This window comes from Oncorhynchus gorbuscha, linkage group LG16, assembly GCF_021184085.1.
Source record: "Oncorhynchus gorbuscha isolate QuinsamMale2020 ecotype Even-year linkage group LG16, OgorEven_v1.0, whole genome shotgun sequence".
Taxonomy (NCBI): Eukaryota; Metazoa; Chordata; class Actinopteri; order Salmoniformes; family Salmonidae; genus Oncorhynchus; species Oncorhynchus gorbuscha.
The window spans coordinates 14,431,707-14,447,747 of NC_060188.1; the positions used below are offsets into that span (position 1 = coordinate 14,431,707).

The window sequence follows — 16,041 nt, forward strand, 5'->3', positions numbered from 1 at the left end:
AAGACAGTACCCAAAGAGATGGTTTGGGTGGAGAAACCACATGTGGTTAGCCAATCATTGTGGTTGTCTAATGGTGGTCTGGTGTCTATTAGCCCATAGCAGAGGGGGTTGTCTACCTGTTCAGACAAAGCTAATATCTTGATAAAAGCCCATGTGAGGCTAATTGTGCCTTGCTAGGACTGGCTTCTGTACCCTCGTTACCTGCTGGCACCATAAAATCAAGGCAGTGAGTGGAATTCAGATTGATTGTTCTCAGACTCCATGCAGCATTAATTTGTATCCATTCTTAAGCAAGCCCCTCCCATGGCATCAACCCTAGATAGAACATTTATGTTTCTCCACTAGAGATAATTTGTACCACAAGCCTAGTGGATATAGTGGCTGGTCTAGCAGACTGGAAGACCTTTGTCTGGAGTTAAATGCAGCTTGAACTGTAGCGGTGGCCAGATGTTCAGTATGGGGTAAGCTCTAAGGATGACACTGTCATCTTGTCATCTACAACCATAGATCTGTCTCTCTTCCACAACATCCTTTAACCTCAGCACCTGTTTTCTGCATTAATACTTCTGCTGTTAGATGAGTCACACTCACACTGTTGTTAGAAGTCCATACTTCAGCCTGTCAAATATCATTGACTCCTAGCTGAACAATGCATATCAAAGCATTGAAAGGAAACCTTTTTGTTCCCCTCAGTTTATTAAACATCTGGTTCTGAAGAGAAATCTTTCAGGTGGACGGTTCTGTTGACAAAATATAGATACGAGAACAAGGCTTGGATAAGTGCCCCCCATTCATTTTCCTTTATAAAATTCATGGTAATGTCAACAACCTCAATAGCTATTGATTTAATAGTCACACCAAAGATGGTGTCAAGTACAGGTCTTTGATTTAAGAGATAATGCTCTCAGACACATTTTTCTGCTCATAGAGTGACATTCAAACATACAATCCTTAAATTCAAGCCAAGCCATTAACTTGACAGTTTCAACGATGACAGTACAAGTAGAAATATGATACCAATATCTGTCTGCCTCTAGTGTATTCCTACAGTTCTAGCCAAAGCTATTTCATGCAACCTACCAAACAACTCACTTTGATCCCACTAAAGACTATTAGACTTCTGAGGCTGTGGCAGTACCTCTATCTCAGTACTCAGAACTGAGGAGACTGTGAGTATTTCTGGCCCCTTAATGCTCTCCTATCCTAGCCATGGGGCGTACTTTCAAATGGAGATGCTTACTGCCACCACCACATCAGTATGAGTGGTGGTGAGAGAGATGAGACAGATGCTGCCCAATTCAGATTTTTTCTTTACTAATTGGTCTTTTGACCAATCAGATCAGCTCAAAAAATATATAGTGTGAAAATATCTCATGTGACTGGACAAAAGACCAATTAGTGTAAAATCAGAATTGGGCTGCCTGTGTAAATGCAGCCAGAGTAGGGATGACTAAACGAGGTGACATTGCCTAGAGGACATTCAATAGCTTTTTTAATGATTTATTTACAACAATCATTTGGCACATTTGGTAACAATGATCTCTGCCGGGGAGAAAAAACGACTTCTGTGGCTTGAGACATCCATGCTGATAACCCTGTCTAGAAAGTAGTATTGGAACATGGGATTAACTATATACTGGGCAATGGTTTAAATGTATTTAGCCCTGTAAAGTGACTCAGAGTTTTATCTCAGTGACTGGGGATGGATTGTGAGGGGAATGCTAAGGCATTTGGCAGACCTTTGTTGTTTCTTCTGTGACCTTCACGGAGGCACAATAAATGTCGAGTGAAAGCCAAAGCCAGGGATTTGAGTGGTCTATATTGATCACTTTCTCGAAAGCAAACCTGGATGCAATTTAAGATGGATCTGTTGCAAAAATGTATCTACTCTCAGATTGAGTACATATTAGGTTTCGTTATGTCAGTGAGAGTCAGTTATAATATATTCAAAAGGGATTTATAAATTGAACTGCATGCAGTGAGATTAAATATGTCTTTTTAGAGTGATTTTACCATAATATTGGGCAGAGAAAGCAGATTGGGTGAGGTAGGTGAGATAGTATGACTTTGCAATGTCTCTTGTATAACTGTAAAGCATGTAAAGCACACTTATATGGATTTATTTCTTCTCCAGTCTCTGCTTTTACTCCATTAGTGGTTGGCATGTCAGTGATATCCTTCTCTCTGCTCACATTGGGAATATTCAATTCTTTGGTGTTCCTGACAACCTAATCTCTCATGGACAGACTACATAAACCTAATTGGTACTGGTACTGGTCCTCGAGCATCTGACCAAATTACAAGAGATTTTAGTTCTGCGTTAAACCGAGATTACTGACAACCTGATAGGCAGGGTCAATGCTGCAATACTTTTCTAACATATTCATTCAGCCATGAATCATGGCTTGACAAACTTTTTGTGGAGTTCAGGATCCAAGGGGAGTAGAAATTCACATTGATTTCCATTTTTCTCTCCCCAATGCTTTTGAACCTATTTTAATTGGTAAATGGCCCGGTGCAGCAAAGAAAGACCTAGCAAAGCTGCAGTTGGCCCAAAACAAAGCAGCACGCCTTGCCCTTGACTGTACACACAGAACTAACATCAACAGCATGCATGAGTTTGTCATGGTTGAGGGTTGAGGAGAAATGGGTTACTTCTCTTCGAGTCTTTTTAAGAAATGTGTTTGTGTTGAAAATGCCTAACCACTTGTATAATCTATATGCATACACTTCAAACAGACATACTGTACATACTCCACCAGATACGCCACTATGGGTTTCTTCACAGTACCGAAACCAAAGACAGATTTAATGCATCGCTCAGTTACTGTATGTTTAGAGCCATGTCATTGTGGAATGCTCTGCCACAAGACATTACTTAGGAAAAAAGTAAATTTAGCTTAAAAAAACGGAATAATTTGTTTAATGTTGTATCACATCATCTCTCCTATTTCTAAAGATGTAATGTATTGTATATATGACTATGAATGTGTATATGTGAACACTATGAATATATATGAATACTATGAATAATATGAATATGTAAATACTATTTTTGTTGTCTCTTGGTCTCTTTCAAATATATAACTCTTATTTTATGTGCATTTTTAATTTTTAATTGAATGTAATATCTTATGTTTTTCTTGTCTATAACTGTTCTGTACTTTGTCGTGTATTTGTACATTGTATGTGTACCCCAGGAAGAGTAGCTGCTGCATGTGCAGTAGCTAATGGGATCCTAATAAACTAAACTAATCCGTTTAGAATGCAGATGATAGACTTGTTGAACATCTACACCACATGCTCATAATAATTCAATCTCTGTCTCAGTCTGAAATAATTGCAAACATGTCGCCATATCTGTACACACATTCTAGGCTTCCTTATCTCTTTTGACAATGTAGAAATGTGTTAAAATAGAAAAAAATAGAAAAAAATCCCATTTCACTGCGGAGGCAAGTCCCTCTGAAAACCAACAAGACTGAATTATGTCTGTCATGTGCTGCAAGTGCAGTGTAAAGGGAATTACAATTTATTTTCACTTCTCTTCTTTACAGTATTTACTTCACTCCCTCGATGGATGATGGGTGTATCGTTTGAAGATGATTTTATACGTTCCCATTTCTTGTAGATGTTTTTCCCTTCCCATACATAGGAATGTACTGGTGCTATTGAAACATGATTTACCGAAGATATTTTGTAGGGGAGGAAACTGTGACAGGTCTAGACTTTGGGGCTTTCAAACACAATATTTTGAAAAAGCACCTCTATTCCTCCACTGTGTGGGACTGGTTGAACGTGTTCCTGCTATACAAGACACAAAGTAGTCAACTGGGGCGATGAAAACCAGGTCGCCTCAGTCTGTAGAAAGGATATGGTTAAAGTGTGCCCATCCTAGAAGGGAAAGGCTATTAATACATAGCTCCCAAAGTCACAGAGAGTTATGGAAAGAAGTTGACTCAGGTCGACTTTGACACAGTTACATTACCCTTTCAGCTCTTTGAAGAAACCAATATGTCCACCATCCTCACCACTATACCTCAATGGGGACCAATGTTGAAAATGGTGATAGCAAGATGCTTTGTGTGAAAAATTGGTAACTTGGTAGGAGTTAGATTCCCATTTGAACCTTAGTAGTGGGGGCGTATAGCTCTAGCAGAACGTTCTTCAAGGAACATTGATGAATGGCTTTAGCTGTCTTCCCTTGGCCTGAAGGGAAAGGCACATCTGTACTCAGTGTGGCTCAGTATTGAAACCTGGCCTATCGGCCACCTTGGGTGTAATTACACTTCACACTGTACCTGGTTCTGGAGCTCCGCCAACACAATTGGAGCTGTATGTAACTAAATAAATTAAGTAGACCTTCTGGGGATGTTGAGAATAATGGTTGTCGGTGATTGAAAACAGGAAATTATTTCTGGTTCTGTTTGTATAGTCTGAAAACTATTAAATTACATCTGTGTTTTTACATTTCTTTTGCAGAGCCCTTGCAGACATTTTGAGGCAACAAGGACTAAATAAGGAGAATGAAAATATTGCAGCATTGGAGGGTTCACCCAAAGACATGGACACACCTCTCCGAACGTCCAAGAACCATTACACCCCAGTTCACACCATGCTAGCAAACCACGGTGGGTACCTGCACTGTTTTTACTTCACATATCCAAGAATATCTTGCAAAAATGATTCAAACTGTACTTGTCCTAAGCATAGGTTCTGAAATGGTCTTTCCCTCTAGTACGCTACAATGGTGCACTATGAGTTGAATCAAAGTCCTTTCTCTGTATAAAATCGATACCCAAGATGACAGAGTTAATATGGAAACAGAAGTTATGTTAAGTAGTTAAATCAAATGAAATGAGGTTCAATGTAAATGTCATGAGAACATAATAGAGAAGGTGTTATTAAAGCCATATTCTTTGCCCTCAGTTACGTTCTCTGAGTGGTGGAGATCCAGTCTGAATTTCATATAGACAGTAGTGATTGGTAGGTATTGTGGAGGTAGATTATAGAAATCCCATAGAAACGAGACAAGCAGGGATGACTGAATAAGGAGACATTCTATTATGGACTTTCAATAGCTTTTTATGACTACACAGTAATCTCCATTGTACACACTTCTATGTAACAGTATATATAACTACTGTCATTATACTTGGCTGACATTTGTACAACAATGTTATTTCTATGGTATGCAACCTTTGCATAGTAAAGTGGGACCTTATTGCTTTCATTATTGGTCAAAATGGTATTTGACACACACACTGAAATAGATGATGGGCAGTGTTGGGGAAGCTACTCTGAAAATATAATTAATGAGCTACCAGTTACTTCACACTATTGTAAGTTAAACTACACTAAAGCTAACCTTAATGTTACTTTTAAAAAGAAGTTCACTACATCCAAACTACGTAGCGAAAAATTATCATACCTGAATCTGAAATGTCACAGACTACAAATTGCAAGAACATATCACTCTGGAGTCAGATGTTAACAGAATGTGTATTCTGCCCTATTAAACTCAAACATGTGGAATTCAACACACAAAAAGTGTTTCAAGTGAGAATTAGGCAGGTTTGATGCTGAAAACATTAAGGCAATTCTTGCCTACTTCACCAATATTTTATTTTTGCAACAAAAAAAGTAGTGTGTAGTTCCAGTAGTAAGCTACACCAATACATGGCAACAAACTAATGAACTACTGAAAACACTACCAAGATTTGAATTTAGGTCAACTACCACAAAGCTACTGCAAAAATGTATTTAAATTGCAAGTTAAACCACATGTAGTTCACTACTCCCCCAAACTGATGATGGGGCCCTGCTACTTAAGTATATTTTTTAAGACTGAAAACGATATAGCAGTGTAGACAAAGGGCCTCTGCTGAGTCTATTTTCATGCTGGGGTTCCATAAGCCTACTCAGCATTGGCTCAAAATGGAGATGCAAATTAATATGTTCTTCGGGAGACACATGGCTTTTGTCCTGAGATAATTCGGTCTTGCATCATTGTTCCTCCTTCTTTTATCCGGTCTCCAGATCCCTGCTCCGGGGATCGCTTGCTAAGTGCCCTAGTATGGTGTCCCAGATTCAGTGTTATGTTTCACTCTCGTGTCAAAGTAGACACTCCTCCTCATCCAGGGATTGTGTCAGAGGAGAACTGTTACGTGCTACACCATGGGATGTGAGCCGCTTTTCTCAGACTTGACTCAAGCCACAAAAGCCACAGCTGCTATGTGCAGTTTATTATTAAATGAAACTACTGTAAGGGCTAGCCAACAGAGGTGGTTACAGTTATGTTTGCCTGAATTCCAACACTTGACACTTCAATAATTCTCATTGGAATCAATAACCACTTTGACTGCCATTTTACAGTTGCCCAAAACTAGGATTGTCTAACCCCTTATCGGCTTTCATCCCCTCTAACAGCTCTCACTGTGTTTCATTAATCCATAATGTTAACCCTGAAGTGACCTCAAGACTACCATGACACCTCAGTGTTTTACATTAAGAGATTATGGACTGTGCTGCATACACTGGGGAAGTATGCAACACAGTCCATAATCTCTTAATGTAAAACACTGGGGAAGTATGCAGCACAGTCCATAATCTCTTAATGTAAAACACTGGGGAAGTATGCAGCACAGTCCATAATCTCTTAATGTAAAACACTGGGGAAGTATGCAGCACAGTCCATAATCTCTTAATGTAAAACACTGGGGAAGTATGCAGCACAGTCCATAATCTCTTAATGTAAAACACTGGGGAAGTATGCAGCACAGTCCATAATCTCTTAATGTAAAACACTGGGGAAGTATGCAGCACAGTCCATAATCTCTTAATGTAAAACACTGGGGAAGTATGCAGCACAGTCCATAATCTCTTAATGTAAAACACTGGGGTGTCATGGTAGTCTGGAGGTCACTTCAGGGTTAACATCAGGGTTAGCATTATGGATTAATGAAACACTTTTACATTAAGAGATTATGGACTGTGCTGCATACTTCCCCAGTGTTTTACATTAAGAGATTATGGACTGTGTTGCATACTTCCCCAGTGTTTTACATTAAGAGATTATGGACTGTGCTGCATACTGTTGGAATCGGCTCAACTTTGAACATTGAGATATTAAATAAATGATAGAGACGAAGCCTTGAATAGAAAGACTCTGTAGCAACCCAGAAATCTTTGCAACATGTTTGATGGAGGAAAGGAGAGCGATGTGTTGATTTAGGGAAGAAAGATGGATATCTGTGGATTAGGTGAAGGAGGGGTTGAGGTCAGGAGTTGAGGGGTGAGATCAATTTCCCTTCAGGGATTAATCAGGGTTAGTATCTGGTTACCTACTTTATCTTGGGCAGAAACTAAGGATGGAGAGAGGGAGTGTCTTAAATAGGATGTATATAATTGTGATGTCTGAAATGTTTTGCTGTCTGATTACAGCTGTACAGAACCTTTGGGAATAATTCAACTTGGTGAAAGCTTCTCTAGTGTCCGTGAGTCATTTACTCTGAAAAATAGAACCTGACAATACTTCCCCAGTGTTTTACATTTAGAGATTGTGGACTGTGCTGGACACTTCCCCAGTGTTTTACATTTAGAGATTGTGGACTGTGCTGGATACTTCCCCAGTGTTTTACATTTAGAGATTGTGGACTGTGCTGTGCTGGATACTTCCCAGTGTTTTACATACTTCCCCAGTGTTTTACATTTAGAGATTGTGGACTGTGCTGTGTTTTACATTTAGGATGTGGATACTTCCCCAGTGTTTTACATTTAGAGATTGTGGACTGTGCTGCATACTTCCCCAGTGTTTTACATTTAGAGATTGTGGACTGTGCTGGATACTTCCCCAGTGTTTTACATTTAGAGATTGTGGACTGTGCTGGATACTTCCCCAGTGTTTTACATTTAGAGATTGTGGACTGTGCTGGATACTTCCCCAGTGTTTTACATTTAGAGATTGTGGACTGTGCTGGACACTTCCCCAGTGTTTTACATTTAGAGATTGTGGACTGTGCTGGATACTTCCCCAGTGTTTTACATTTAGAGATTGTGGACTGTGCTGGACACTTCCCCAGTGTTTTACATTTAGAGATTGTGGACTGTGCTGGATTTAGAGAGATTGTGGACTGTGCTGGATACTTCCCCAGTGTTTTACATTTAGAGATTGTGGACTGTGCTGGATACTTCCCCAGTGTTTTACATTTAGAGATTGTGGACTGTGCTGGATACTTCCCCAGTGTTTTACATTTAGAGATTGTGGACTGTGCTGGATACTTCCCCAGTGTTTTACATTTAGAGATTGTGGACTTCCCTTCAGTGTTTTACATTTAGAGATTGTGGACTGTGCTGGACTGTGTTTTACATTTAGAGATTGTGGACTTCCCCAGTGTTTTACATTTAGAGATTGTGGACTTGTGACTGTGCTGGACACTTCCCCAGTGTTTTACATTTAGAGATTGTGGACTGTGCTGGTTTTACATTTAGAGATTGTGGACTGTGCTGGATACTTCCCCAGTGTTTTACATTTAGAGATTGTGGACTATGCTGGACACTTCCCCAGTGTTTTACATTTAGAGATTGTGGACTGTGCTGGATACTTCCCCAGTGTTTTACATTTAGAGATTGTGGACTTTAGAGATTGTGGACTGTGCTGGACACTTCCCCAGTGTTTTACATTTAGAGATTGTGGACTGTGCTGGACACTTCCCCAGTGTTTTACATTTAGAGATTGTGGACTGTGCTGGACACTTCCCCAGTGTTTTACATTTAGAGATTGTGGACTGTGCTGGACACTTCCCCAGTGTTTTTTAGAGATTGTGGACTGTGCTGGATTTAAGAGATTGTGGACATTTCCCCAGTGTTTTACATTTAGAGATTGTGGACTATGCTGGACACTTCCCCAGTGTTTTACATTTAGAGATTGTGGACTGTGCTGGACACTTCCCCAGTGTTTTACATTTAGAGATTGTGGACTATGCTGGACACTTCCCCAGTGTTTTACATTTAGAGATTGTGGACTATGCTGGACACTTCCCCAGTGTTTTACATTAAGAGATTGTGGACTGTGCTGGATACTTCCCCAGTGTTTTACATTTAGAGATTGTGGACTATGCTGGACTTTAGAGATTGTGGACTGGCTGGATACTTCCCCAGTGTTTTACATTTAGAGATTGTGGACTGTGCTGGACACTTCCCCAGTGTTTTACATTTAGAGATTGTGGACTATGTGGACATTTAGAGATTGTGGACTGTGCTGGATACTTCCCCAGTGTTTTACTGGACACTTCCCCAGTGTTTTACATTTAGAGATTGTGGACTGTGCTGGACACTTCCCCAGTGTTTTACATTTAGAGATTGTGGACTGTGCTGGACACTTTTAGAGATTGTGGACCCACTTCCCCAGTGTTTTACATTTAGAGATTGTGGACTGTGCTGGACACTTCCCCAGTGTTTTACATTTAGAGATTGTGGACTGTGCTGGACACTTCCCTTCCCCAGTGTTTTACATTTAGAGATTGTGGACTGTGCTGGACATTTAGAGATTGTGGACTATGTTTTACTTTAGAGATTGTGGACTGTGCTGGACACTTCCCCAGTGTTTTACATTTAGAGATTGTGGACTGTGCTGGACACTTCCCCAGTGTTTTACATTTAGAGATTGTGGACTATGCTGGATACTTCCCCAGTGTTTTACATTAAGAGATTGTGGACTATGCTGGATACTTCCCCAGTGTTTTACATTTAGAGATTGTGGACTATGCTGGATACTTCCCCAGTTTTTTACATTAAGAGATTGTGGACTATGCTGGATACTTCCCCAGTGTTTTACATTAGGGGTTATGGACTGTGCTGGATACTTCCCCAGTTTTTTACATTAAGAGATTGTGGAATACGCTGGATACCTCCCTAGAGCTGACTATTTTGTTTGGGTTCATGTCAGTCCTGTAATTGGTCTTCATCCCTTGTGGCCTCCTTTCTGACACGACTCATCTTTCTGTTGTGAAATACTGTATGCATCTCCCTCAAGTCTGGCATCAACTGTACTATACTGGGTGAAACTGGCCTTGACTGAACTAGCCTCAGCACATACACTATTCCATTACATACTGTATTACAATGCTAGTTGCTGTCTTTGGTGGCTCATGTAGATTATATGTGGATATACCTGGGAATCTGCAGTAATACATGAGATCCGCATATGAATATATCTGTTTTTCACAATTCAGATTGTATTCTATGTTGTTTTATTTTCACACTTGGAAATATACACTGCTCAAAAAAATAAAGGGAACACTAAAATAACACATCCTAGATCTGAATGAATGAAATATTTCTTATTATATACTTTTTTCTTTGCAATGTTGAATGTGCTGACAACAAAATCACACAAAAATTATCAATGGAAATCAAATTTATCAACCCATGGAGGTCTGGATTTGGAGTCACACTCAAAATTAAAGTGGAAAACCACACTACAGGCTGATCCAACTTTGATGTAATGTCCTTAAAACAAGTCAAAATGAGGCTCAGTAGTGTGTGTGGCCTCCACGTGCCTGTATGACCTCCCTCCACCGCCTGGGCATGCTCCTGATGAGGTGGCGGATGGTCTCCTGAGGGATCTCCTCCCAGCCCTGGACGAAAGCATCCGCCAACTCCTGGACAGTCTGTGGTGCAACATGGCGTTGGTGGATGGAACGAGACATGATAGCCCAGATGTGCTCAATTGGATTCAGGTCTGGGGAATGGGCGGGCCAGTCCTCTTGCAGGAACTGCTGACAGACTCCAGCCACATGAGGTCTAGCATTGTCTTTTATTAGGAGGAACCCAGGGCCAACCGCACCAGCATATGGTCTCACAAGGGGTCTGAGGATCTCATATCGGTACCTAATGGCAGTCAGGCTACCTCTGGCGAGTACTTGGAGGGCAGTGCGGCCCCCCAAAGAAATGCCACCCCACACCATGACTGACCCACCACCAAACCGGTCATGCTGGAGGATGTTGCAGGCAGCAGAACGTTCTCCACGGCGTCTCCAGACTCTGTCACGTCTGTCACATGTGCTCAGTGTGAACCTGCTTTCATCTGTGAAGAGCACAGGGCACCAGTGGCGAATTTGCCAATCTTGATGTTCTCTAGCAAATGCCAAACGTCCTGCACGGTGTTGGGCTGTAATGACAACCCCCACCCGTGGACGTCGGGCCCTCATACCACCCTCATGGAGTCTGTTTCTGACCGTTTGAGCAGACACATGCACATTTGTGGCCTGCTGGAGGTCATTTTGCAGGGCTCTGGCAGTGCTCCTCCTGCTCCCCCTTGCACAAAGGTGGAGGTAGCGGTCTTGCTGCTGGGTTGTTGCCCTCCTACGGCCTCCTCCACGTCTCCTGATGTACTGGCCTGTCTCCTGGTAGTGCCTCCATGCTCTGGACACTACGTTGACAGACACAGCAAACCTTCTTGCCACAGCTCGCATTGATTTTTCCATCCTGGATGAGCTGCACTACCTGAGCCACTTGTGTGGGTTGTAGACTCCGTCTCATGATACCACTAGAGTGAAAGCACCGCCAGCATTCAAAAGTGACCAAAACATCAGCCAGGAAGCATAGGAACTGAGAAGTGGTCTGTAGTCACCACCTGCAGAACCACTCCTTTATTGGGGGTGTCTTGCTAATTGCTTATAATTTTCACCTGTTGTCTATTCCATTTGCACAACAGCATGTGAAATTTATTGTCAATCAGTGTTGCTTCCTAAGTGGACAGTTTGATTTTACAGAAGTATGATTGACTTGGAGTTACATTGTGTTGTTTAAGTGTTCCCTTTATTTTTTTTGAGCAGTGTATTACGTTCTAACATAATTTTCTCATTGATGTTGGTTGGTCTCTGCTTGGACCCTAAAGTCGTCTGCTAATGGAAAATCAGTTAAATGACCCCTTCGAGATAATGTATCAGTGTATTTCAGCATAAGAACACAATGTATCATAGTCAACGTCTCCTACAGTAGAACCTGAATACAGCCCTTAGGCGCTGTCCTTAGAGTAGACCAAGGTTAGAAAGCTGATTATCCCCATCACAGCTTGTCAAACACTGGCGGAGATACAGTGCATTCGGAAAGTATTCAGACCCCTTCACATTTTCCACATTGTGTTACATTACAGCCTTATTCTAAAATTGATTAGTCCGCCTCTGGCTGGGCCACTAAAGGGTATTCAGAGACTTGTTCTGTAGCCACTGCTGCACTGTCTTGGCTGTGTGTTTAGGATCATTGTCCTGTTGGAAGGTGAACCTTTGCACCATTCCTTTGCACCAGGTCCTGAGTACTGTGGAGCAAGTTTTCATCAAGGATTTTTTTTGCTCTGTTCATCTCTCCCTCGATCCTGACTAGTCTCCCAGTCCCTGCTTCACCATAGGGATGGTGCTAGGTTTCCTCCAGACGTGACACTTGGCATTCAGGCCAAAGAGTTCCACATTTCTTCTCATGGTCTGAGAGTCCTTTAGGTGCCTTTTGGCAAACTCTAAACGGGCTGTCATGTGCCTTTTACTGAGGAGTGGCTTCCGTCTGGCCACTCTACCATAAAAGCCTGATTGGTGGAGGGTTTCAGAGATAGTTGTCCATCTGGAAGCTTGTCCCATCTCCACAGAGGAACTCTGGAGCTCTTTCAGAGTGACCATCAGGTTCTTGGTCACCTCCCTGACCAAGGCCCTTCTCCCCCGATTGCTTAGTTTTGCCGAGCGGACAGATTTAGGAAGAGCCTTGGTGATTCCAAACTTGGTGATTGGTGATTTGGTGATTGGTGACTTGGTGATTACAAACTTAAACTTCCATTTAAGAATAATGGAGGCCACTGTGTTTTTGATGACCTTCGATGATGCAGAAATGTTTTGGTACCCTTCCCCAGATCTATACCTCGACACAATTCTGTCTTGCAGCTCTACGAACAATTCCTTCGACCTCATGGCTTGGTTTTTTCTCTGACATGCACTGTCAACTGTGGGACCTTAAATAGACAGGTGTGACACGCCTTTCCAAATCATGTCCAATCAATTGAATTTTCCACATTTGGACTCCAATCAAGTTGTAGAAACATCTCAAGGATGGGAAACAGGATGCACCTGAGCTCAATTTCGAAGTCTAATAGCAAAGGGTCTGAATACTTATAAGGTATTATAAGCTATTTCTGTTTTTTTTTATGTGTAGACTGTGTACATTATTTAATCCATTTTAGAATAAGGCTGTAATGTGGAAAAGGGAAGAGGTCTGAATACCTTCTGAATGCACTGTAAGTGTTGTAGTTGTTTTCCCTTTGGTATTATTCTAAGCCAAGAACACTTCATGAAGGCATACTTTGAACAGATTTTTTAAAAACTTGCACATAAACGCCTCTTTTTATTCAGCATAAATTGGACTCAGTCAACTTCTTAAATCCTGAGAGTCATTAAGTATTTACTTGTTTCTTAGTATGAAAATCCCAAAGTAACAGTGATGGATAAAATGTTTCAGCAATCAGTTTACAGTATCCATTGGGCTTGAAAACAGAACCAAACAGGCTTTAGAGAGCTCAGGCCTGTGTCAAACGTCAGTGTAATGAGGACCAGGGCTAATGGTCCTAGGTGTTCCTTCTCATTATGATCATTTGAAATGTGGTTCGATCTCTGCCTCTATGGCCCAAAGGTCTGAGTGACACTATTGACTTTGAAGTTGTTCCATTGAGATGAGGCTGTTGAACTATTTGCCAGCTAATACAGACTGGCACTAACAGGAAGGAAGAGAGCTAGGGGAGGGGAACTCAATAGGCCTTTGTAAGACAGACCGTCATGTTGTTTCTCCTCTACTTTCAGCTTAAGCTTTCACTGCCTGATACACACTCACTTTCTCAGCCTACCTGCATCTTTTTTGTGCACAATATTTTGGTGTTGGATTGGCAGGACAAATGGAGGTTGTCAGACTGCTGGCCGGCACTTTGACGGTCCATTGTGGACCTCTGCACTCTCAATTACAGGACTTGTTCCAGCCAGACACACTATATCATCTTGGAACAAATTATGTTACATAGTGATCTTTACGACCATGGAAATTCAGGATGAAATGTTTTGTTGCAAGGCACATTTTGTATACTGACATTTCATAGATACAGTACTACAATAAAGCTGTCATGATTGTGAAGATAGATCCAATTACACAGTTTATGAATCAATTATATTAGGTCCCTCCATAGTGTAGGTCTATGTGGGGTAAAAGTGTTGTACTGTATAAGTTGAGGATGGAATGAATCCGTTTTAAAACACAGGAGAGTGTCTCGGTTAGAAGGGTTCTTTAGAATCTCATCACTGATCTTCAGGGTCAAGTTCCCAAGCATGAAAGACATTTTTCCATCCAATTAAAGTTGGAATGTTTTACCTGCTTTGGCAAAAGGGCAGGGCTTTTGACCCTGAATGGGCATCTTTGTTTAATTTGTGAACAACGATATGAGAAGGGAAGGTCTTCACTAGCTCCCCCAGCTTTGAGGAGTGTGACCTTTTGCGGTGGTGATGATCCTGAGTGTACATCATACAGCATAAATTGTTAATGTGAGACTTTCCTTTCCCTCTGTGTCCCTGTTCCTTTACCAGTTGTCTGAGCCAAAGAGGGAGTGAAATACAGAGGCCTCCTCACTATCTGTCAGAGTACTGGCTGAACTGAAAGAAGACACCATAAAAAACAAACTCCCTTGAACACAGCTATTCGGCTAACTAAAGAATGAGGCTAATGCATCATATCATATGTTCATTAACTAGGGTGGTTGGATCTATTAAGAGCAGAGGTGGGACCAAGTCATTGTTTTACAAGTCACAAGTAAGTCTCAAGTCTTAGCACTCAAGACCCAAGTCAAGTCCCAAGTCAAGGCAGGCAAGTCCGAGTCAAGTCTCAAGTCCTAAACTTTGAGTTTCGAGTCCTAAACAATAATGTACACTTCACCAAATGTGATACCATTTAATGTAGTCTGACGCGAGTCCAAGTCATGTGACTCGAGTCTACACCTCTGATTAAGAGTGTCCCAGACTCTGATATGTGTACACAGTTGTTCGGGATTTCGTATGTGAGGGTTGGAACGAAAATCAGCAACGAATATGCTTAGTGCATTGTCTCAGTCAGATAAATGGTATTGGTCATCTCATGCTATCTTAACTCCGCATTTCTCTCACAGGGCACTACGGGAAAGAGAACTTCCGCCAAGGCCAACTTGATCATAACTTCATCTCCTCTGGATTCGTGACACTGGGACGACCGCACCTAAAAGGTATTGTCCATCTCCATTGTCTGTTGGTCTGATGACAATTACTATGTCTTCAAGAGTAATGACAGCGTTGTGGTACAAACTTCTAACACAAATCTCACCCTCATTTTCACCTTGCCTCTCACCTCCACACACTTCCTCCACTCTTTGTCCAAAAAGTCTTCTTTCATTTTTCGATCCACTGTTTCAGTAGATCAGGGGGAAACAGTGCAATAGCCCATCCAATTATTTTACTTGCTCACTTCTCAGCTGGCAGTCACCTTGGGAAATGGGACTGAAGCTTTTGGCAGAACAATAACTGCATTTCTCAAAGCTAATTGAAAAGAGAAAAGCCTCAACGAGTTCCTGCTTTGTTCAGATGTGAAAAGTACTCTCTCCTTTTTGTTATGTTTTTCCCCTTGACTGACACATAAAGGCATTTACACAATGGCCATGTGTGGATGAAATAACACTCAGCATTACCAACACTGCATGCTGTACTTGTCACATCCTCCAAATCTTCTTCGTGCCAGATTACTGTGTACAGAACTGTCTACTGTACGAGAACAATGCAGTCAGTTGAGCTGACAGAGTCTTGTCTCCGCCCACTAAGGAGGCTTAAAATCATTGATGATAGTTGTACATAAGTGACTTCTTGTCAAATGCCAAGAAAACTACATTATGAGCATTAATAAACTCTGTTTCTGTTAAGTCGCGTTTGGGTCCTCCTTCACCTGCATGACATCACTAGCAGCTTGAGGAGTGTGACTCCTGAGTGTACATCATAC

The 16,041-nt window shown here is 41.4% G+C and overlaps 1 protein-coding gene across 2 annotated transcripts in view; it reads left to right on the plus strand.

Annotated features, from left to right (window-relative positions):
• LOC123998742 (protein shisa-6-like) overlaps positions 1-16,041 on the plus strand; it is an 80,081-nt gene that overhangs the window by 3,090 nt on the left and 60,950 nt on the right. For both annotated transcript variants that reach the window (XM_046303860.1, XM_046303862.1), the window contains exons 3-4: positions 4,483-4,631; positions 15,185-15,277. In XM_046303860.1, the coding sequence (XP_046159816.1) occupies positions 4,483-4,631; positions 15,185-15,277 (242 nt within the window). The remainder of the gene's footprint in view (positions 1-4,482; positions 4,632-15,184; positions 15,278-16,041) is intronic.